General features: G+C 50.6%; 1 protein-coding gene across 1 annotated transcript in view; it reads left to right on the forward strand.

Annotated features, from left to right (window-relative positions):
* LOC147101958 (coiled-coil domain-containing protein 183-like) overlaps positions 1-23,556 on the forward strand; it is a 78,640-nt gene that overhangs the window by 43,212 nt on the left and 11,872 nt on the right. The window contains exons 3-4 of the mRNA XM_085966001.1: positions 17,036-17,201; positions 19,050-19,175. Of these exons, the coding sequence (XP_085822127.1) occupies positions 17,036-17,201; positions 19,050-19,175 (292 nt within the window). The remainder of the gene's footprint in view (positions 1-17,035; positions 17,202-19,049; positions 19,176-23,556) is intronic.

Raw genomic sequence — 23,556 nt, forward strand, 5'->3', positions numbered from 1 at the left:
GGAGTGCAGTGAAGATTCACCAGGCTGATACCTGGGATGGCAGGAATGACGTATGAGGAGAGATTGGGTCAGTTGGGCTTATACTCGCTGGAGTTTAGAAGAATGAGAGGGGATCTCATTGAAATTTATAAAATTCTAACAGGACTAGACAGACTAGATGCAGGAAGGATGTTCCCAATGGTCGGGGAGTCCAGAACCAGGGGTCACAATCTAAGGATAAGGGGTAAGCCATTTAGGACAGAGATGAGGAGGAATTTCTTCACCCAGAGAGTGGTGAACCTGTGGAATTCTCTACCACAGAAGACAGTAGAGGCCAATTCATTAAATATATTCAAGAAGGAGTTAGATATATTTCTTAAGGCTAAAGGGATCAAGGGATATGGGGAGAAAGCAGGGACTGGGTACTGAATTTGGATGATCAGCCATGATCGCATTGAATGGCGGAGCAGGCTCGAAGGGCCGAATGGCCGACTCCTGCTCCTATCTTCTATGTTTCTATGGCCTACTCCTTATTCTGAGACTGTGACCCCTGGTTCTGGACTCCCCAGCCAGAGGAAACATTCTCCCTGCATCTACCCTCTCAAGCCCTGTAAGAATTTTGTATGTTTCAATGAGATCACCTCTCATTCTTCTAAACTCTAGAGAATATGGCCTAGAAATTCAGTGGGCTGCGTCACCAGTTAGCGCCCAAAGAGGGCACTCAGTGGCTTTAGCGCCACTGGCCACACCTCCCGCAATATTTAGCAGGGCGCTAATGGCGGCGTTAGCCTGTAGCGCTGCGCCGCCACCGATGACGTCATTGGTGTGCGCAGCGCCCCGCTCCCGCCCCGATCACCATATTTGGTCGCGCCCGCCTCTTTAACGCCGGTCGCAAATAGCGACCGGTTCACAGGGCCTACCTGTGGCGGTAGTGGCGCTAGTTAAGGTGGAGGTGCGGGGCGGCCGCCTGCCAGCACCTCCGTCCCCGGCCTCCTAAACCCCCCCCCCCCCCCCCGCGGCATTGCCGGCTGTTTCCCGAGAGCCCGGCACTTCTCCTTGGTGCCGGGCTCATTTGCCGGCACTCGCAAGCGGGGCTCGCGCTGTTGCAGGCACCTCCCCCTTAACAGTGGGAGGAAGGCCTGCAGTACCGCAGCGTGCCATGCCGCAGCGTGTGGCGCTGCGGCCCTTAGCGCGCCGATATTCAGGGTGAGCGCCCCAAGCAGGGCGCGGGAAGCCTCGAGTAGCGGCCCACTTCCGTTTGGGGCGAAGAAACTGAATATCCGGATGGCGCAAGTGGCTCCGCTCGCAGCGGTAATTCCGGCGCCCAGGCGAGCTTGGCGCCCCAAACGGCGCCCAACTGAATTTTTAGCCTGATAAGCCTAGTCTACTCAATCTCTCCTGATAGGACAATCCCCCCATCCCAGGAACCAGTCTGGTGAACCTTTGCTGCACTCCCTCTATGGCAAGTATATCCTTCCTTAGGTAAGGAGACCATAACTGTACAGAATACTCCAGGTGTGGTCTCACCAGGGTCCTATATAATTGCAGTAAGACGTATTGGGGGAGAAATTCGGTTGTTAGCGCCACCGATTAACGCCTAAAGAGGCCGAGAAGTGGGGCGCTAGCCAATTTCCGGGCGGGCACAGGGCGCCTAGCGCCTCGCTCCATATTGAGTATGCATTTAGCGCCGGCGCTAAATCTTAGCGCCCGCTCATGGGCGCAGGCTGATTATGACGTAATTTGAGTGTGCAACACCTTTTGGGCTCCCCGGACCGGAAATTCAGTGGCGCCCCCCTCCGTAGCGCCTGGCGCTAATAGTGACAGCTTACCTGGGGCTAGATTTTCAGTTGCTTGCGCCAGCAGTTAGCGCCTTAAGAGAAGTGATTTCCGGGCGCTATGCGTGTAGCGCCCGGGCGCAGCGCAGTTTGCGCCCCGCCCCAAATTAAGTTGCCCGTTAGCGCCGGCGCAAAGTTTAGCGCCCGCCCGGATGCGCGCGCAGAAAATGACGTCACATCCTCGTGCAACGCCCTTTGGCCGCCCCGATTGCAAACTTCAGTCGGACCGCCCCATTGTGCGGCGGGCGGCCGGAGCGTTTGGAAAAAGGAACGCAACACAACCAGCGCGGGCCCCGGGGGGCGCTAATTAAAGGGAACGTCCTCTCCAGTATAAAGGCCATCCTTTTTTCTGAAAACAGTCTTGTGCAACGCATTTCTGGAGACACAACAAGGAGGATAGCTAACTGGTTTCAAGCAGCAAGAGCCAGGTATTTTTGGACTCAGGCAATAGCGCTGCAAGTGGCCATTTGGAAATTAGACTGTTTGCCAGGATTTGATGGGGGTTGCATGGGGTGCCAACGCGGAGCTGCAGCTCCATGTCCGTAGGGCTCGCAGACGCATTGTGAGAGGGGCAGCCCTGGCTAGAGGCAGAGGGGGCTACAGGCGTCGGCCACGTAGGCCTTACCCAGTCAGGCTATACCGCCAGCAGCGCTCCTACCTAAACATGAGTGCCGCGCGATGTGTTAAAAGGCTCCGATTCCGAAAGGGGGTGATTGCAGAGATCTGCCACCTGCTTCGCCGAGATCTGCGGCCAAAGCTCAGGTGCAGGACGTCTCTGTCGGTGGAAGTGAAGGTGACGGTGGCATTGAACTTCTATGCCACCGGCTCCTTCCAATACGCTGCTGGGGACATAGCAAACATCTCCCAGTACGGCGCGCATCGCTGCATCCGCCAGGTGACCGAAGCACTGTTCAGAAGGAGAAGCCAATTCATCTCCTTCCCCATGGCCCTGGAGAGCCAGCATCAGCGCGCATTGGGATTTTCCAGACTCGGGGAATTCCCCTTGGTGCAGGGCGCCATTGACTGTACGCATGTGGCTTTGCGGGCCCCTCTGGAGCATGGCGAGCAGTATCGCAACAGGAAGGGCTACCATTCTCTGAATGTGCAGCTGGTCTGTGACCACAAGCAGCGCATCATGGCAGTCAATGCCAGCTTCCCAGGCAGCAGCCACGATGCCTTTATCCTGCGGCAGAGTACTGTGCATGACATGTTCCAGGCACAGCCTCCCCCAAGAGGATGGCTACTCGGGGACAAAGGCTATCCTTTGTGCACCTGGCTCATGACCCCGCTCCGCGCGCCCAGGACCGCTGCTGAAGAGGCCTACAACGAGAGCCATCAAACCACCCGCAACATCATCGAGCTAACTATTGGGGTCCTCAAGCAGCGGTTCCGCTGCCTTGATCGCTCCGGAGGAGCTCTCCAGTATTCGCCGGACCGGGTCTCCCAATTTGTGGTGGTTTGCTGCATGCTACACAACCTGGCTATCCGCAGGACTCAGGCACTGCCACCTGACGTTGGACCAGCACCTCAGGAGGAGGAGCAGGAGGAGCATGAGGAGGAGGAGGAGGAGGAGGAGCAGGAGTACGTTCCCAGGAGGGAGCGACCAGGGCTAAGGGCCGCACGACGCCACCTTATTACACGGTACTTCTAAGCCCCCTGTCAGGGAATGGCCAGGGGCCATGAGGGAAGATGAATGCAGCCGCTCCGCAAGCCCTCAGCCGGCGAAGCCAACAAACACTAAGAAGAACAACCATGGAGACTGCATGAATAAAGATAATTTTTTATTAAACAAAAATGAAAAGCCCTTCCCACATGAATCCCCAAAAACAATAAACGGGCCCCACAAAAAGCCCAACAAACGACTCACTCCCACAAACTGGGGAGGAGCCACTCCACCTTTATTGAAACCGGGCCTCAACGTCGGCCTAACGCAAAAAAAAAGCCCTCCAAAAGCACAACCATGGGCAAAATAAAGATGGCCACCGCCATATTAAAGGAAAGCTGGCCACACCCTCTACTGAGTGGCCCGCGAGGGCGAGACCTTGGCCAGCATTTTGCCTCCCCTGCCCTGCCTGCTGCTCCTTCGCAAGCTCTGCCCAGTGGCTGCTGCGAGGCTGGGGGAAGGCGCCTGAGGCTCAGATGCCCTTCCGCCAGATGCCGCTGGGGGGCGGCCTACACGGCGTTTGGGCCTCGAGGGGCCGTCTCCTGAGTGGCGCACCTGAGCCTGGCCACCATCAGCTGCAGCCGCTTGCCCTTGACGCCCCAGAGGGGGAATGGCGGCGACGGATGGCGCAATGTGGGCCAGCTGGCGTCTGGGATGCGCTGGCTGGTGCTGTGGCGCGGTGGCACTCGGCCGGGCCCGCACTGCAGGATCCGCAGCAATCAGCCGACGGCCGGCTTGCTGGGATGGTCCAGCGCGGCGCCTGCCCTGGCGATGCCTGCCTGAGACAGCGCGTGTGGCAGCAGTGAGTGGCCCTGTGGTCCTGGTGTGCGCGCGCATCACATCCGCCAGGGTCTTGACGGCATCAGTTAGCATGCGGTCAGTCGCGGCAGTTGCTGCCCCGAACTCGCGCACACTGGTCGCCAGCGACTCGATGGCCTCAGGCATGCGCCCCACCACGCTCATGAGCTCCGTGTGGCGCCGGTCCGAGTCGTCGGCCATCTGATCGAGCTTCCGCACCTCCTCCGAAGTGAAGGTGTCCGGACTGGAGTCGCGACTCTCCCGCTGGGGAGGAGGGGGCCGAACTAGGGGACCCTTGCCGCGTTGGTGACGGCGAGTGTGCCGAGCAGCAGCACTCCCCTCTGATCCTTCCCCCCTTTGGGGGGAAGGCCGCGGGCCACGCGCACGGCTGCTGGGTGGCTGGACGCCACTGGTCCCAGAAGCTGCATTGCCCTGCGACAGTTCCTCCAGGCACTCGTCCAGTGAGGAGGTGTCGAGCATTTCCTCCTCTCCTGCGGGACGTGACTGTTCCCCCGAAGGTCCGGCTTGCTCCTCCTCCTCCTCCTGGTTGGAGGTGCTGTCACTGGCAGCCTCAGGGTCCTGGTCGTCACCAGCTGAAAGCAGGAATGCACAAGAGTAGCTTCAGAGTGAGGAGACGGCGTCAGCGAGGGAGTTAGGACTGGTGGGATTCAGCGCATTGGTGGGACAGTGGCAAAGGAGGTAGCTCGGATGGGCCAGTGCGACGCGAGAGGGCCAAAAGGCGAGGTCCTTACCATTGCCGGGCAGTGGAGGGTCGGATACACCGCACGCTGTGGGGACAATCACACGTGCTCCCATGAGCACACACACGCGCTCCTCCAGCCGAGTGAGCTTCTGCAGCTTGGCGCGGCCACCCCTGGCACGGGCCTGGCGATTAAACGCTACTTTAGCCTGCAAGAGAAAGGACGGGCTGTAAGTGCGCAGTGAAGCCCTGATGTAGTGTGCACTGCCTCCCATGGTGGAATAGCTTGGACAGAGTGAAGCCCTGATGTAGTGTGCACTGCCTCCCATGGTGGAATAGCTTGGACAGAGTGAAGCCCTGATGTAGTGTGCACTGCCTCCCATGGTGGAATAGCTTGGACAGAGTGAAGCCCTGATGTAGTGTGCACTGCCTCCCATGGTGGAATAGCTTGGACAGAGTGAAGCCCTGATGTAGTGTGCACTGCCTCCCATGGTGGAATAGCTTGGACAGAGTGAAGCCCTGATGTACTGTCCACTGCCTCCCATGGTGGAATAGCTTGGCCAAAGTGTAGAGTGCCGAATGGCCATTTGATGCTCATGACTGTCCCAATGCTGCTGGCTGAGGGCTGGCCAAAAGGACTTTCAGGTCCCTTTGCCCATCATGTCAGGTGTACATGCAAGAATGAGGAGGAGACTGGAAAGGCTACTCACCCTCACAATCCTGGTCAGATCGTTGTATTTCTTACGGCATTGTGTGTGGGTCCTGGGGGCCTCGCCGGTGAACGTCACCCTCTGGGCGATCTGCTTCCAGGCTTTGGTGTAGTCGTGGTGGGTTGGATTCCTCCCACTCTCTGGAAACAAGATCTTGCGCCTCACCTCCAGAGCTGTGACCATTATGTCCAGATCACCCTCTGAGAAGCGCAGGGCACGCTGACGGGCCTTCTCTGGCGTTGCCATGACTCCCTGGGGCTGAGCAGTAGTGTTGAGGCCTCTTTGCAAGGCTGCAGTGTGCAGGGCGTGGCAGCAGACCAATTCGTCCCTTCCCCCTTTAAGAGCTGGTCGGCACCACGGGGTCTGCTGTCAGTGCAAAAATGACCGCACCCGTGCTGCGCCCCGCCTGGGCGCTATCCCTCTGGACCGCCGGCTTAGCGCCTAAAGAGAGTAGTGGAACGCCTCTTTTAGCGCTCCACCAACCTCTTAGGGCGAAGCCACTGAATTCCCGGCAACGGGGCGCTACTTTGGGGCGGGCGCTAACTTCGGGCGGGCGCTAAGGTTAGCGCCCCAAAACTGCCTATACTGAAAATCTAGCCCCTGGAACCTTACCAAGTCGCTCTCTGGCTGGAGGAGCGTTATTTAAAGGGGATTGGTGTGGTTTAAAAGCAGCAGCCATTTTTGGAGCACAACTTCCTCGAGAGCTACAAAGAGTTGCTGAGCTGCACACTGTGAGCCATTTGACCACTGAGCCAGTGCAGGCAGACGATCTTCAGCCTTCTGACCATCACCTTGCTGTTGGTGAGCCTTGACAACAGGGAACCTTCCTGTGGGCACTTATTATGAGGCTGCATTGGAGGGGAACGTCCTGCTGCTGAATCATCTGGAAAGGGCACTGAGACGCTGGGAGAGGGGGGCGGGCATGGCCAGACGGAGGAGGGCCAACAGACGTCGCCACAGCAGACCTTACGCTGGCAGGTTTTTCCGACAGCAGTTTTCCTACATGAACATGCCGGAGGAGCAGTGTGTCAGAAGGCTGCGATTTAGAAAGGAGGTGGTGACTGAGCTGTGCCAGCTGCTTCAGCCAGATCTGCATCCTCAGATAAGGTGCAGGACATCTCTGTCGGTGGCTGAGAAGATGCCTGCTGGCCTGAACTTCTATGCAAGCGGCTCTTAGGCTGCGCGTCAGAGGCTGATCAGAAGTAGCTTCTAGGCCCCTCTCACGGAATGCTTGCTGCCATTCCAAGAACAGGAATGGAACCGGTCTGATACCCCCAAGCCTGTGAAGGGCAAGATGCATGTAAATAGCAGACATGGCCATTGTAAATGAAGAAAGTGTTTCATTACGCAAAATGTGGTTCCTTCAAACATGAGAAAGCTATGGCAACAGAAAGCAAAACTAATACACTGACACATAACTGCCTCTCACACCCGGGAGACTGTCCAATACATAAATCACATTCCGACCATCTTCCTTGGCCTTGATTCCACTGCACCAACCAAAGCATCCAATGCCCCATCAGTGAGGCGTTCCACCCTCTGCCTCACCCTTTCCATGTCTTGCTAGGCTGGTGCGCCACAGGCAGGCTCCCACCGCTTTGAAGGCCTACAAGACAGTGAGTGTGTCTGGTGATGCCAATTGACCTGCCCCTTTAAGAGCTGGCCGGCGCCAGTGTGTCTCAGGGAAAGTGATTATTGACAGCACCCTCGCTGCGCCCCGCCGCCGCGAAATTGGGTTGCGCCGGCGTGCAGCGCCTGATTTAGTGCCGCAATCACCTTTAGGGGTGCTGCAACCCAATATCGCGCTAGGTGGCGCTAAATTGCGCCTGGCGCTAAACTTTGCGCATTGCCAGGACTAGCGCCCCAAACGCGGCTATACCGAATTTCTAGGCCCTTTACTCTCATACTCAAATCCTCCTGTAATAAAGGCTAACATACCATTTGCTTTCTTAATTGCTTGCTGTACCTGCATGTTAACTTTCAGTGATTCGTGTACAAGGACACCAGGTCCCTCTGAACACCAACATTTCCCAATCTCTTACCATTTAAAAAGTACTCTGCTTTTCTATTTTTCCGATCAAAGTGGATAACTTCACATTTCTCCACATTATATTCCATTTGCCATGTCTTGCCCACTCACTGAGCCTGTCTATATCCCCTTGAAGCCTCCTTGCATCCTCCTCACAACTTACATTCCCACCGAGCTTTGTATCATCAGCAAACTTGGATATATTACATTTGGTCCCCTCATCCAAATCATTGATGTAGATTGTGAATAGCTGAGGCCCAAGCACTGATCCTTGCGGTACCCCACTAGTTACAGCCTGCCAACCCAAAAATGACCCGTTTATTCCTACTCTCTGTTTTCTGTCCGTTAACCAATCCTCAATCCATGCTAGTAAATTACCCCCAAATCCATGAGCCCTAATTTTGTTTACTAATCTCTTCTGTGGCACCTTATCAAATGCCTTCTAAAATCCAAATACACCACATTCACTGGTTCCCCCTTATCTATTCTGCTAGTTACAACCTCAAAAAACTCTTAACAGCTTCATCAAACATGATTTCCCTTTCATAAATCCGTGTTGACTTTGCCCAATCCTATTATTATTTTCTAAGTATCCTGTTACCAGGTCCTTAATAATAGCATTTTCCCTACTACTGATGTCAGGCTAACTGGTCTGTAGTTCCCCGTTTTCTCTCTCCCTCCTTTCTTAAATAGTGGGGTTACATTTGCCACCTTCCAATCTGCGGGAACTGTTCTAGAATCTATGGAATTTTGCAAGATGACAACCAATGCATCCACTATCTCTATAGCCACCTCTTTCAAAACCCTAAGACGTAGGCCATCAGGTCCAGGGGATTTATCAGCTTTCTCCAGTACCATTTTTTACCAATACTAATTTCTTTCAGCTCCTCATTCTCGCAAGAGCCTTGGTTCTCGACTATTTCCAGGAAGTTTTTTGCGTCTTCTTCCATGAAGACAGACACAAAGGGGTAGATTTTGCCAATCCTGTCGGGTAGAAGGCGGGACTTCCCCTTTCGTGTTTTTCACCCGCCTACTTCGACGTCCGGCCAATCCGCGCGATTTTCCCTTGATAGACCTTGTTGAGCCCTTTACACACTTTAGACACACCAAACACACTTACCTTTGCACTCATGCACCCATCACTCACCTGAGCGCCGACATCGCGACCCCTCCAAACCCTTCAACCCGACGGCCCACCTGCTCTACCTGGTGTGGTTTGGAGCCGTCGGAAAACCCACACGAAACCCATCAAAATAGGGATTAGGCTAAAAACTGCCTGTTAACTACCTGTTAACAGGTGGTTCATTGGCACTAGTCCCTTCCCGCCTGGTTTCGGCGGGTCCCAGTGCGGGGCGGGTACCCGCCGCCCCTGAAACTTACGTGGGGTGGGGTTTTGGGTGGGATGGTGTCGGGACCCCCAAATTCGGGATTTTCACCCCCCACACGCCTGAAACCCCGCCTGACGTCTCCCCCAATATCTAGCCCAAAGTATTTGTTTAATTCTGCCATTTCCTTATTCCCCAGGAAACAAAGTCGTGGTGAACGGTTGTTTCTCAGACTGGAGGAAGGTTTACAGTGGGGTTCCCCAGGGGTCGGTACTGGGACCACTGCTTTCCTTGATATATATTAATGACTTAGACTTGGGTATACAGGGCACAATTTCAAAATTTGCAGATGACACCAAACTTGGAAGTATAGTGAACAGTGAGGAGGATAGTGATAGACTTCAAGAAGACATAGACAGGCTGGTGAAATGGGCGGACACGTGGCAGATGGAATTTAACACAGAAAAGTGCGAAGTGATGCATTTTGGTAGGAAGAACGAGGAAAGGCAATATAAACTAAAGGGTACAATCCTAAAGGGGATTTCTGGGCCCATATTTCATTCTGTGCTGAAATGAAGTCGGCATGACTGAGCCTTGTATGAGATGTGGGCCGGAGATATTTAATGCTGTCACACTGCAGTAAGAAGTCAGAGTCTCGCCATCTCCGATGCTCAGGGAGGTTGATATGTTGCTTATGTCCAAAGCCTCTTGTTGGGCCTTGGTGTGCTCCATAATATGTGGTGGCCACCTCCAGTCCTCTCCCTTGTATTTTGTGCTCTCTTCTCCTGCAAAAGGGCACGGCAGACCTATGAGTGTCTGTAGGGTGTGGGTGCATCTGGTGGATGCAGTACATTCGGTGAGGGTGACTGTCAGGCAGATGCATCACGAGTGGCACTGACAGCATTTGAGGACGTGTGCTATGAATGGAGTAAGGTGGGATCACATTGCCCAAGGATTGGTGCAGTCGGGAGAGCAGGAGGCCAGTAACTGGTGAGTTTAAAAGCTCACCTTTCGCGGGCTTTTTCTTTCACAGCTGGTGCAGTCGGGAGAGCAGGAGGCCAGTAACTGGTGAGTTTAAAAGCTCACCTTTCGCGGGCTTTTTCTTTCACAGCTGGTGCAGTCGGGAGAGCAGGAGGCCAGTAACTGGTGAGTTTAAAAGCTCACCTTTCGCGGGCTTTTTCTTTCACAGCTGGTGCAGTCGGGAGAGCAGGAGGCCAGTAACTGGTGAGTTTAAAAGCTCACCTTTCGGGGGCTTTTTCTTTCACAGCTGGTGCAGTCGGGAGAGCAGGAGGCCAGTAACTGGTGAGTTTAAAAGCTCACCTTTCGCGGGCTTTTTCTTTCACAGCTGGTGCAGTCGGGAGAGCAGGAGGCCAGTAACTCTTATATAGGTGGAGCTGTTGCTAAACCCGAAACACTACAGTGTAGTGTCTCCCACCCTTCCACCTCCTCTAACCTTTTAGGGGTTAGGGGAAGTTGAAAAGGTAGGTTCAATTTATTTTATTTCAGGAGCCTAACCTAGGTGGAAAAGGTTCCAGGACAGGAGGCGGCAGTGAAAATACAACACCAGAAAACAGGTAGGTGACTGGTTGGTGAGTACTTTCACAAACTTATTCTAAGTAGAATTCAATAATTAAGCTAAATCGTAGTAAATAAAAGGGTATTGTAAGGGTTAAGTCATGGAAGGGCAGCTCGGGCCCGTGTCATGCTTCTCCTGTGCCATGTGGGAAATCAGGGACACTGTCCCTGACAACTATGTGTGCAGGAAGTGTGTCCAGCTGCAGCTCCTAGCGGACCGCATGGCGGCGCTGGAGCTGCGAATGGACTCACTCTGGAGCATACGCGATGCTGAGGATGTTGTGGATAGCACATTCAGTGAGTTGGTCACACCGCAGGTAAAGGCTAGCTCAGACAGTAAATGGGTGACCAAAAGGCAGGGTAAAGGCAGGAAGGTAGTGCAGGAGTCACCTGCGGTCATCTCCCTCCAAAACAGGTTTACCGTTTTGGGTACTGTTGGGGGAGATGACTTATCAGGGGAAGGCACCAGCAGCCAGGTTCAGGGCACCATGACTGGCTCTGCTGCACAGAAGGGCGGGAAAAAGAGGGATAGGGCTATAGTGATAGGGGATTCAATTGTAAGGGGGATAGATAGGAGTTTCTGTGGCCGAGACCGAGACTCCAAGATGGTATGTTGCCTCCCTGGTGCAAGGGTCAAGGATGTCTCGGAGCGGGTGCAGAGCATTCTGAAGGAGGAGGGGGATCAGCCAGTTGTCGTGGTACATGTAGGTACCAACGATGTAGGTAAAAAGAGGGAGGAGGTCCTACAAGCTGAATTTAGGGAGTTAGGAGCTAAATTGAAAAGTAGGACCTCAAAGGTAGTAATCTCTGGATTGCTACCAGTGCCACGAGCTAATAAGTTTAGAGAGAGTAAGATAGATAAGCTAAATACGTGGCTTGAGCAGTGGTGCAAGGGAGAGGGATTTAAATTCTTGAGGCATTGGAACCAGTTCTTGGGGAGGAGTGACCTGTACCAAGGGGACGGTCTACACCTGAACTGTGAGGGAGCCGATGTCCTCGGGGTAATATTTTCTAGGGCGGTTCGGGAGGATTTAAACTAATTTGGCAGGGGGATGGGAACCTAGGTAGTGGAAAAGAGGGAAGTCATATGAAGTCAGAAATAGATGGTAGAAAGGTGAGAAGCAATAAGCAAAGGAGAGAAACACAAAGGGCCAAACTAATTCATAATGAGAGTGTGAAAAAAGCAAGCCTGAAGGCTTTGTATCTTAATGCTAGAAGCATTAGGAACAAGGTGGATGAATTAGTTGTGGAAATAGAGGTAAACAAGTATGATTTGATTGGGATTACAGAAACGTGGCTGCAGGGTGGGCAAGGCTGGGAACTTAACATCCAGGGATATACAATATTTAGGAAGGATCGGCAAAAAGGTAGGGGAGGTGGGGTAGCATTGCTGGTAAAGGAGGGGATTAATGCAATGGAAAGGAAGGATATTAACTCGGATGAAACGGAATCTGTATGGGTAGAAATGAGAAATAGCAAGGGGAGGAAAACGTTAGTGGGTGTGATATATAGGCCTCCAAATAGTAATATGGAGGTGAGGGAAGGCATAAAAAGGGAAATTAGAGAAGCGTGCGATAAGAGCACAGCTGTCATCATGGGTGACTTTAATTTACATATTGATTGGACTACCCAAATTAGTAAAAATTCTGAGGAGGAGGAATTCCTGGAATGTTTTCGGGACGGTTATCTGGACCAATATGTCGAGGAGCCGACTCGAGATCAGGCCATTTTAGACTGGGTATTGTGCAATGAGAAGGGACTTATCAGCAATCTTCTTGTACGAGGCCCCTTGGGTCAGAGCGATCATAATATGATCGAGCTCTCAGTCGAGATGGAGAGTGAGGAAATTGAATCAGAGACTAAGGTCCAGAACTTAAATAAAGGGAATTACGAGGGTATGAGACGGGAATTGGGTAAGATTGATTGGGTGGTGTTTCTGGGGGGATTGACAGTGGATAGACAATGGCAAGCATTCAAAGATAGAATGGAAGAATTCCAGAACATGTTTATACCGGTTTGGCATAAAAATAAACCGTGGATAACGAGGGAAATTAGGGACAGCATAAAATCAAAAAAAAGGGCATATCAACTGGCAAAAAAAAGCACCAGACCGGAAGATTGGGGGCAGTACAGGATACAGCAAAAGAGGACAAAGGGATTAATCAGGAAGGGGAAAATAGAATACGAAAGTAAACTTGCAGCAAACATAAAGACAGACTGCAAAAGCTTTTATCGGTATATCAGGAGGAAAAGACTGGTAAAATCCCAAGTCGGTCCCTTGCAGTCCGATTCGGGAGAATATATAATGGAGAATAAGGAAATGGCAGACCAATTAAACTCATACTTTGGTTCTGTATTCACAAAGGAGGACACAAATAACCTCCCAGGAATATCGGCAAACATAGGGACTAATGAGAGGGAGGAGCTGACAGAAATTAGTATCTCTAGGGATATGGTGTTGGGTAAGTTGAGGGGACTGAAGGCCGACAAATCCCCGGGGCCTGATAAACTACATCCTAGGGTACTTAAGGAGGTGGCCCTGGAGATAGCAGATGCTCTAAGGATCATCTTCCGGAACTCCATTGACTCGGGAACAGTACCCGTGGATTGGAGGGTAGCTAATGTTACCCCAATATTTAAAAAGGGGGGTAGAGAGAAAGCAGGGAATTATAGACCAGTAAGCCTTACATCGGTTGTGGGCAAAATGCTAGAGTCCATTATTAAGGATAAAATAGCGGAGCACTTGACAAATGGGGAAAGGATCGGACAGAGTCAACATGGATTTACAAAGGGTAAATCGTGTTTGACTAATCTGCTGGAATTTTTTGAGGAAGTAACTGGTAAAATAGATGGGGGAGAGCCAGTGGATGTGGTGTACCTTGACTTCCAGAAAGCCTTCGATAAGGTTCCACACAAAAGCTTATCATGCAAAATTAAGGCTCATGGGATTGGGGGCAAAGTATTAACGTGGATAGAGAACTGGCTGGCGGATAGAAAACAGAGAGTTGGAATAAACGGCTCGTTTTCGGAGTGGCAGGCAGTGACCAGCGGGGTGCCGCAAGGATCTGTCCTGGGACCCCAGCTGTTCACAATATATATAAATGATCTGGATCAGGGAATTGGATGCAATATTTCCAAATTCGCTGACGACACTAAACTAGGAGGAGGGGTGGGCTCTGATGAGGATGTCAGGAGGCTACAGTGCGATTTGGACAGGTTGGGGGAATGGGCAGATACGTGGCAGATGCACTATAATGTGGATAAATGCGAGGTTATCCACTTTGGGGGTAAAAACAGGAGGGTAGATTATTATCTAAATGGCAATAGATTGGGAGATGGGGAAGTGCAGAGGGACCTGGGTGTTCTTGTGCACCAGTCACTGAAGGAGAGCATGCAGGTGCAACAGGCGATTAAGAAGGCAAATGGTATGTTGGCCTTCATATCAAGGGGGTTCGAGTATAGGAATAGGGATACCTTACTACAGCTGTACAAGGTGCTGGTGAGACCGCATCTGGAGTATTGTGTACAGTTTTGGTCGCCCCATCTGCGGAAGGATGTTCTTGCCATGGAAAGAGTGCAACGGCGATTCACTAGGCTGATACCTGGAATGGCGGGAATGACCTATGAAGAGAGATTAAATAGTTTGGGCTTGTACTCACTGGAGTTTAGAAGATTGAGAGGGGATCTCATCGAAACATATAAAATTATGGCAGGCCTGGACAGGCTGAATTCAGAGAGAATGTTTCCAATGGCCGGGGAGCACAGAACCAGGGGCCACAGTCTAAAAATAGCGGGCAAATCATTTAAAACAGAGATGAGGAAGAATTTCTTCACTCAAAGAGTGGTGAGCCTGTGGAATTCCCTGCCACAGAGGGCTGTGAAGGCTAATTCAATAAATATTTTCAAGAGAGAATTGGATATATTTCTGAAGGCTAAGGGGATTAAGGGTTACGGAGAAAAGGCGGGGACGGGGTACTGAACTGGTAAGATCAGCTATGATCTCAGACGAAGATCAGCCATGATCTCATTGAATGGCGGAGCAGGCTCGAAGGGCCGAATGGCCTACTCCTGTTCCTATCTCTATGTTTCTATGTTTCTATGATTGGGGTGAGTGACAGTGGTGGGTGGGGGAAGGGGGTGTTGAGGAAGTGAATAGAAAGGGAACGATGGGTGCTGCTGAAAGTGAAGTGGGTGTGAGGAGTGATGTGAATGGAGTACACTTGACAAGACAGAGCGAGAGGGGGCTGCACTACAGGAGGTAGGTGAATCTGCAACTGTGCGCACATTTCCAGACCTGGTTAGGTCATTAAAATGCTTCCTGCCCTGATTCCTGGTTTTCAACACAACACTCCTGCTGCTCACCTCTTCAGCCACCTCCAGCCACGCCGCCTTTGTTGGAGCAGCAGGTTTTTTCTTGCCATTACTGGGGAATAGAACCTTCTTCCTAGCCCTCACTGCACCCAGCAGTACGTCAAGGGATGCCATATTAAACCAGGGCAAAGCCTTCGCCCTCCCTGACTCCATCTCAAAATTATTTTTCTCTCCTACAATGCTCGCAACACCTCCAAATTCCATCTGTGCATTGGCCCTTTAAATAGTCGCAGTGAAATCACGTCATGCGGGTGCGCAACAACTTGTATTTATATAGCTCCTTTAACATGGTAAAACGTCCCAAGGTGCTTCACAGGAGTGTTATCAAACAAAATTTGACACCGAGCCACAAAAAGAGATTAGCTGGTGACCAAAAGCTTGGTCAAAGATGGAGGATTTCTGGAGCGTTTTACAGGAGGAGAGAGAGGTAGAGAGGCGGAGAGGTTTAGGGAGGGAGTTCCAGAGCTTAGGGCCCAGGCAGCTGAAGCCACGGCCTTGTTTCTCAAACATGGATGAAAAATTTAAAATCAAAGCGTTGCCGGAGTGGGAGCCAATGTAGGTTAACGAGCACAGGGGTGATGGGTGAACGGGACTTGGTGCGAGTTGGGATATTTTACTATTTAATTTCATACTTCCTGTTGCCTTCCTAATGGTCTTTTTTACCTCTTTCCTCAGCTCATCATATTCCCTTTTATCATCCTCTCCTTTATTGTTTATGTACTTTGCATCTGCCTTTTTCTTTAGAAGGTCATTTGGGTGGAAGGGAACAGAGTCCGGAGCAGGTTAGGAAGCCGCAGGATCAGAGCTAGCTTAGTGTGAGGGAAAACTACCCAACAGACAAGCAGAAAACTAAGGACGCAGGAGGAGTAGAGGCAGCCTAGCACAGAATACAGTCTCTGTAGAAAGAGACGGCGAAGGTGGAGGTCACAGTGAAACCCAGACACCTGCGAATGGACTACGGCCCAGGAGAGAGTGGAGTACTGGCCTGAGCAGAGTACAAGCCCGACCATGGGCTTGAGCAGAGTACAAGCCCGATCATGGGCTTGAGCAGAGTATGGGCCTGAGCACAGGTCACAGCAGCAGGTGTGGGCTAGAACAAGCTACCTTAAAACTTAAGGCGGTTGAGTAGCAGAGCAGAATCACGGCAGCCGAGTCTTTCCGTGTAGTCCAGCAGAACAGCGCCATCCTGGTGGCAGAAGAGTCCGGGAAGTCAAATTTGAGCAAAGTTCCAGTCGCTGAAAGGAGGCCAGTGAAAACTCAGAACAAGTGAGGTCGGGGGATAGGGCGGTGTGCTCTGTACAGGGAGCTTTAACTTGTAATGCACCCACTGTTTGGGGCAGGGGATCTTAAGCAATGGAGAAGAAAAGAAAGAGTTGCATTGCTACAGCGTCTTTCACGACCTCAGGATGTCCCAATGCACTTCACAGCCAATGACCTACTTGTGAAGTGCAGTCACTGTTATAATCCAGTTAATCTGTTTTTAGTGATGTTGGTTGAGGGATAAATATTGGCCAGGACACTGGGGATAACTCCCCTGATCTAAAAACGGAGCCTTGGTTTAACGTGTCACCCAAAAGACGGCACCTCCGACAGTGCAGCACTCCCTCAGTACTGCACTAGAGTGTCAGCCTGGATTTTATGCTCAAGTCTCTGACTCTGACTCTGAGGCGAGAGTGCTACTCACTGAGCCTCAGCTGACTCACAAAATGCAGGAGCGGAGACTGGTGGGGAGAAGGGTAGTGGATGGCCATGTTGCGAGCGAGAGGAGCTGTCAGCCCATAACTCGGGGCTCCTGTACACCCCCAAGATCCAGTGAAAACAACACAGTGGTCTCCAAAATCAGATCGCTGATTCTGTGCTGCATGATCTTCCTGTGAGGAGGGCTACATGGCTTTAGTGACCCCATTAAAAAAGAGAATACTAATCAAGATTACATTTAAAATTCATTGCTTAAGGAGCAAGGGAGCTGCTGCGGTGAGCCTCGCAATCACAGTCTCCCTGGAGTGACCTGGCCAGTTTTGTGACGCGCTCTGTGTTTCTGTCCCGTCAGCCTGGCCGGTTTGAAGGAGGGTACAGAAAACCAATTGAAGCTTGAAAAGGAAAACCTCTCGATGGTGTTATGGCAACTTTGCAACAGTGACCTGCTCCTCCTGGCCATTGAGAATGGGACTGACAACCTGTACTACTCTCTGTACGGCATTGCTGGTACCACTGAGGTCTGTGCGAAATCCACCAGTGTGCTCTAAAAATAATCATTTGTTTCTTGGTGATAGGAATAAGGTTTGTGTTTTAACATTCTCTCAACCACTTCACTGATGTACGTCAAACACCATGTGCTGCACACACAATAACTGGGGCCACTTTCACTATAGGAACAGGAGGAGGCCATTCAGCCCCTCGGGCCTGTTCCGCCATGGCTGATCTGTACCTTAACTCCATTTACCCGCTTTAGTTTCATCTCTCTCAATACACATATTCAACAAAAATCTCTCGATCTCAGTCTTGAAAGCTCCAATTGTCCCCGAGCATCCACAGCCTTTAGGGGAGAGAGTTCCAGATTTCCACCACCCTTTGTGTAAAGAAGTCTTGCTGCCGCCCCTTTGACATTTAAAGCTGTGGCGATGTCGGGACCAGATTTCTGAGCCGGATCGACCCACCGACACAACGCCGTTTGTGCCCCCGTCCCGATACATGGGAGGAGCCTGATTTTGACGGCCAGAACAAACCGGGGCTAGTTAATATGCAGTTAGGACCCCACGCCATTTTCATCACGTCGGTTCCTCAACCTGCCCACAAACCGTGAGGCAGCCATTTCCAGTGGTGTTTAAAAGGACACTCACCTCCTCTCAGCTAAAACGCCAGAGAGTTTTGCTTCAATTACACTGTGGGGTTTCTTTGAACCTTCACGATTTTAAGGGGCTTCTGGCAACAGTTTCTACATGGGACTGGGGGGTGGAGGGTCCTTCTCGCATTTCCTCTGTGGCTGGAGGATAGGAAACAACACAGCTTGTCAATCTTCTTTACTCCATTCGTGAAAGTGCTAACTCTCACTGGGGTACAGTTCCACAGACACTGGCTCTCACTGGGGTACAGTTCCACAGACACTGACTCTCACTGGGGTACAGTTCCACAGACACTGACTCTCACTGGGGTACAGTTCCACAGGCACTGACTCTCACTGGGCTACAGTTCCACAGGCACTGACTCTCACTGGGGTACAGTTCCACAGACACTGACTCTCACTGTGGTACAGTTCCACAGCCACTGACTCTCCCTGGGGTACAGTTCCCCAGCCACTGACTCTCACTGGGGTACAGTTCCACAGACACTGACTCTCACTGGGGTACAGTTCCACAGACACTGACTCTCACTGGGGTACAGTTCCACAGACACTGACTCTCACTGGGGTACAGTTCCACAGACACTGACTCTCACTGGGGTACAGTTCCACAGACACTGACTCTCACTGGGGTACAGTTCCACAGACACTGACTCTCACTGGGGTACGGTTCCACAGACACTGACTCTCACTGGGGTACAGTTCCACAGACACTGACTCTCACTGGGGTTCAGTTCCACAGACACTGACTCTCACTGGGGTACATTTCCACAGACACTGACTCTCACTGGGGTACAGTTCCACAGGCACTGACTCTCACTGGGGTACAGTTCCACAGACACTGACTCTCACTGGGGTACAGTTCCACAGATACTGACTCTCACTGGGGTACAGTTCCACAGACACTGACTCTCACTGGGGTACAGTTCCACAGGCACTGACACTCACTGGGGTACAGTTCCACACACACTGACTCACTGGGGTACAGTTTCCAGCCTCCCCTTTGCACTTTGCTTTGTGTTTATACGCGTCTGCTCTTAATTGGTTTGTTAGTTTTGCCCTCCCCCAGAGGAAGTTTATTACAGTGCAGATTGAGTTAATGTCACCTGACCGGGAAGGCATGATTTTCTGAAATGGATGTGTCTCAGGCCCTCGTGTTTGTTCTGGATGGGCCGATGGGGTTGTACCTACAGTGAGTAATCTAACAATTTTGGTTTTGTCTCAGCTTTCATCTGGCGAACCGCAAGATGCCTGTGAGAAGTTACGAGTCTGTGAGGAGAAATTAGTTCTCTTGGAAAATAAAGTTGCAAATTTCATCCCTGAGGAGTGGATGATGGGCGAAGAGGAGAAGGTAAAGTTCTGTCTAGTAAACGTGAATCAGTCACGCCCCTGGTCTGAACTGTAGTGAGTGTGTGAGCGAGGAACCTGTACTGCCATCAGACTCTCACATTTTAGGAGGAACAAGGAATACACTAAATGGGGCAACTTTAAAAGTAGTAGAGGAACAGAGATACTTCCAAAGTAGGAGGACAAGCTGATAAATCTGTGAAGGACTTGTGTTACATATTCAGGTTTTTAAATAGGGGTGCAGCGTAGAAAAGCAAGGAGGTCATACCGAACCTCCCAGACCATTGGTCTGGCTGCAGTCCGAATATTGGATCCAATTTTAGTCGCCTTTCTTTGGGAAGGATGTCTAGGCCATGAGAGGGTGTAGCAGAGATTCACTACGAGGAGAGATGAGAGAAACTGGGGCTCTTATCACTGGATGAGAGGTTAAACCGAGGCCCCGTATGCCCTCTCCGGTGGATGTAAAAGATCCCATGGCACTATTTCGAAGAAGAGCGAGAGTTCTCCCCGGTGTCCTGGCCAAGATTTATCCCTCAACCAACATCACTAAAACAAATTATCTGGTCACTATCTCATTGCTGTTTGTGGGATCTTGCTGTGTGCAAATTGGCTGCTGCGTTTCCTACATTACAACAGTGACAACACTTTAATAGTACTTCATTGGCTGTAAAGCACTTTGAGATGTCCGGTGGTCGTGAAAGGCGTTGTATAAATGCTCTTTCTTTCCTCCTGCTCCACTTCCTGCTGCCCAGGTGATACATAAGAACATAAGAATTAGGAGCAGGAGTCGGCCACACGGCCCCTCGAGCCTGCTCCGCCATTCAATAAGATCATGGCTGATCTTCGACCTCAACTCCACTTTCCCACTCAATCTCCATATCCTTTGATTCCCCTAGCGTCCAAAAATCTTATCTGTCTGGGTGGTGGTCAGGGCTGGTCCCTCATGATGGCAAAGTTATGGAGCATGCAGCAGATGACCACAAATCTGAATACCCGCTCAGCACTGTACTGCAGGGTACCTCCCGATCTGTCCAGGCAGCAGAAGCATTGCTTGAGCATGCCGATTGTTTTCTCAATGATGTTACTTGTAGCAGCATGGCTCGGGTTGTAAGTCTGCTCTGCAACTGTGCCCGGGTTCCTGACAGGAGTCATGAGCCGTGTGCGATGGGGATCGCTGTTGCTGCCCTGTAGCCAGCCTGTAGCTTGCCGGCCTGGTTGGAATAGAGGTAGCACAGAGGACTGGAGCAGGATGGAAGAGTAATGACTGCTGCCGGGATAGCAGGCACATACCTGTGTGACGCGCTGCCTGTGGTCGCAATCCAGCTGTACGTTGAGGGAGTGGAATCCCTTTCTATTCAGAAAGATGCCAGACTGGTGGTGGCAATGTGTGTGCAGTCTGTGGCACCTTGCACCCTGGAGAAGCCTGCCATGTGGGTGAAGCTGAGTGCTCTCTCCTGCTTCGCTCAGTCCATGGGGAAGATGAAGGTGCTTCTCCTGGTATAGAGAGCCTCAGTGACCTCCCTGATACATCGGTGGACTACAAACTGGGAAATTTTGCTGATATCTCCTATTGCATCCTGGAAGGAGCCTGTGGCATTAAAGTTATGGGTGACGATAACCAGACAGACACAGGCGCAGTGCTGTCCATGCTCCAGTGTGAGACTGGAGATGTGACTCAGTGACGGCCTCCTTGGTGAAGTGAAGGCGTCTCATGCATTGTTCCTCAGTGAAGTTCAGGCAGGAGACGGGCTCCATGAAGACCCGCTGTGGGTATTACATAGAATATACGGCAAAGAAACAGGCCATTCGGCCCTACTTGTCTGTGTTGGTGCTTATACTCCAGACGAGACTCCTCCATTCCATCTACCTCATCTCAGCCTTTCAGCAGATCTTTCTGTTCCCTTTTCTTTCATGTACTCGGCTAGTTTCCTTTTGAAAGTATCTATACTATTCACCTCAACCACTTCCTGTGGCAGCGAGTTCCACATTCTAACCACTCTCTGAGGAAAGACATTTCTCCTTATTTCCCTATTGGATTTATTAGTGACTCTTGTATTTATGGCCCCTAGTTTTGGATTCTCCCACAAGTGGAAACATTCTCTCCACATCTACCCTGTCCAACCCATTCATCATTTTAAAGACCTCTAGCAGGTCTCTTCTAGGTCTTCTATTTTCTGAAGAAAAAAGCCCTAACCTGTTCAATCTTTCCCGATAGCTGTAACCTCTCAGTTCTGGTACCATGTTTGTAAAAATGTTTTCACTTTGTCCAGTGCCTCCATGCCCTTTTTGTAGTATAGAGACCAGGGTCTGGATTGTCCGCTAGGTTGCGCTAGTTTTTTCAGCGCAATTCGCCCAAAATCGGCCAAACCAGTGCAAAAGATCGAGGAATTTCAGGTGCAAATTACATCCAGCGCCAGTTGAGTTTCCGCGATCTTCTGCACTGGTTTACAAAGCATCGCTCGAGAAGCTGGCCCCTCCCACAAAACTGGCCACGCCCCGATCGAATTCATCACCGCGGCGAGTTTCCCTCCATTGTGCCCATTTGCGGCCCTTCGAGGAGGCTCTTCAAATTAAGCTTTCTTTTTTTAGACGCAAGGACATTAATAGACACATTTTAAAAGGTTTTGAATATAATTTTTTTTTAATTTGCTAAGAAACTGACGACTGGTTCCGCATAGTCTTTTTTAAAGTCATTTTCAGTTGTTTAAAATCAGGTTACTCACAGGTGATGGACTAGACACTCTGATCAGTGATAAACCCATTTTCAGCTGTATTAATAAAACTACACCAGGTTACCGCTCTTAAATATATTGCGGAATGTTTTTTTTTAAATTACGTTCTAAAATGCTGCCCAATTCATGGTTCATGGCAGATTTTAGGTTCAGCGATACGCAAATGAGTTTGAGCAGAAACTTGAGGGAAAAAACACTTCTCAAAACGAGGCAATTTGTGCCCGGATCGCCCGCAGCGGAGACTCGAGGCCCCGCTGAACTGTGCACAATACTGTGTGTGGCCTGACCCGGGTCCAACACACGTTTAACATAACTTCACTACTTTTGAAATCTATACTCCTAGAAATAAATCCCAGTGCTTTGTTAGTATTTTTAATTGCTTTGCTGACCTGCGATGCTGCTTTTAATAATTTGCTCACCTGTATCCCTCGATCCCATTGCTCTTCTACCCATTCAGTTTCTTATTTTCTAAGGTGCCGGTGATGTTTCTGTTTTTCCTACCAAAGTGCATCACCTCACATGCTAAAGTTCATTTGCCACTTAACTGCCCAGTCTGCAAGTTTCCCAGTGTCTTCTTGTATTATGTTGCATTCTTCCTCAGTGTTAGCTCTACCTCCCCAGTTTGGTATCATCTGCAAATTTTCATAGTTACTTATTCCTAGGTCCAAATCATGAATGTAAATGATCAATAATCGAGTTCCCAGCACTGATCCCTGTGGAACACTGCCCTCTACCTTCTTCCAATCTGAATAGCCTTTACCCCATCTCTCTGCTTTCTATTTTTTAGCCAATTTGCTAATCTATCAGCTGTTTGTCCCGATTGCACATGCCCTAATCTTTGTCATGAGCCTACCATGTGGTACCAAATCTAGGCTAACACTCCCAGTGCAGTACTGAGGGAGTGCTGCACTGTCGGAGGTGCCGCCTTTCAGATGAGACGTTAAACTGAGGTCCTGTCTGCTCTCTCAGGTGGATGTGAAAGATCCCCCAGCACTATTTCGAAGAGCAGGGGAGTTCGCCCCAGTGTCCTGGCCAATATTTATCCCTCAACCAACATCACTAAAAAAACAGATTATCTGGTCTCTATCATGTTGCTGTTTGTGAGAGCTTGCTGTGTGTAAAGTGGCTGCTGCGTTTCCTACATTACAACAGTGACTACACTTCAAAAGTACTTCATTGGCTGTAAAGCACATTGGAATGTCCTGAGGTCATGAAAGGCGCTATATAAATACAAGTCTTTCTTTTACTGCATTATCCTTGTCTACTCTTTCCGTTACCTCTTCAAAGAATTTAATCAGTTTAGTTAAGCATGACTTAGCCTTTTGGAATCCATGCTGACACTTTTATTATTTTCTGTCTCCAGATGCTCTTCTGTCACTTCTTTTAGTACAGATTCCAGTATCTTTCCAATCACTGACATTAATCGGTCTATAGTTCCCAGGTTTTGTTGTATCTCCCTTTTTGTATGTAGGAACAACATTATCTGTCTTCCAGCCCTCTGGCACTACCCCCTCTTAAGTGGAACTTTTGTATATATAAACTAGTGCCTCTGCTATCTCCTCCCAAGTCTCCTTGAGTATGCGTGGGTGCATACAATCTGGACCTGGGGTTTTATCCTCTTTTAGTTTTACTAGTTTATCAATTATTTTCTCC

Source organism: Somniosus microcephalus, chromosome 23, assembly GCF_052327205.1.
Source record: "Somniosus microcephalus isolate GS21.2 chromosome 23, FLI_Smic_1.0, whole genome shotgun sequence".
Classification (NCBI taxonomy): domain Eukaryota; kingdom Metazoa; phylum Chordata; class Chondrichthyes; order Squaliformes; family Somniosidae; genus Somniosus; species Somniosus microcephalus.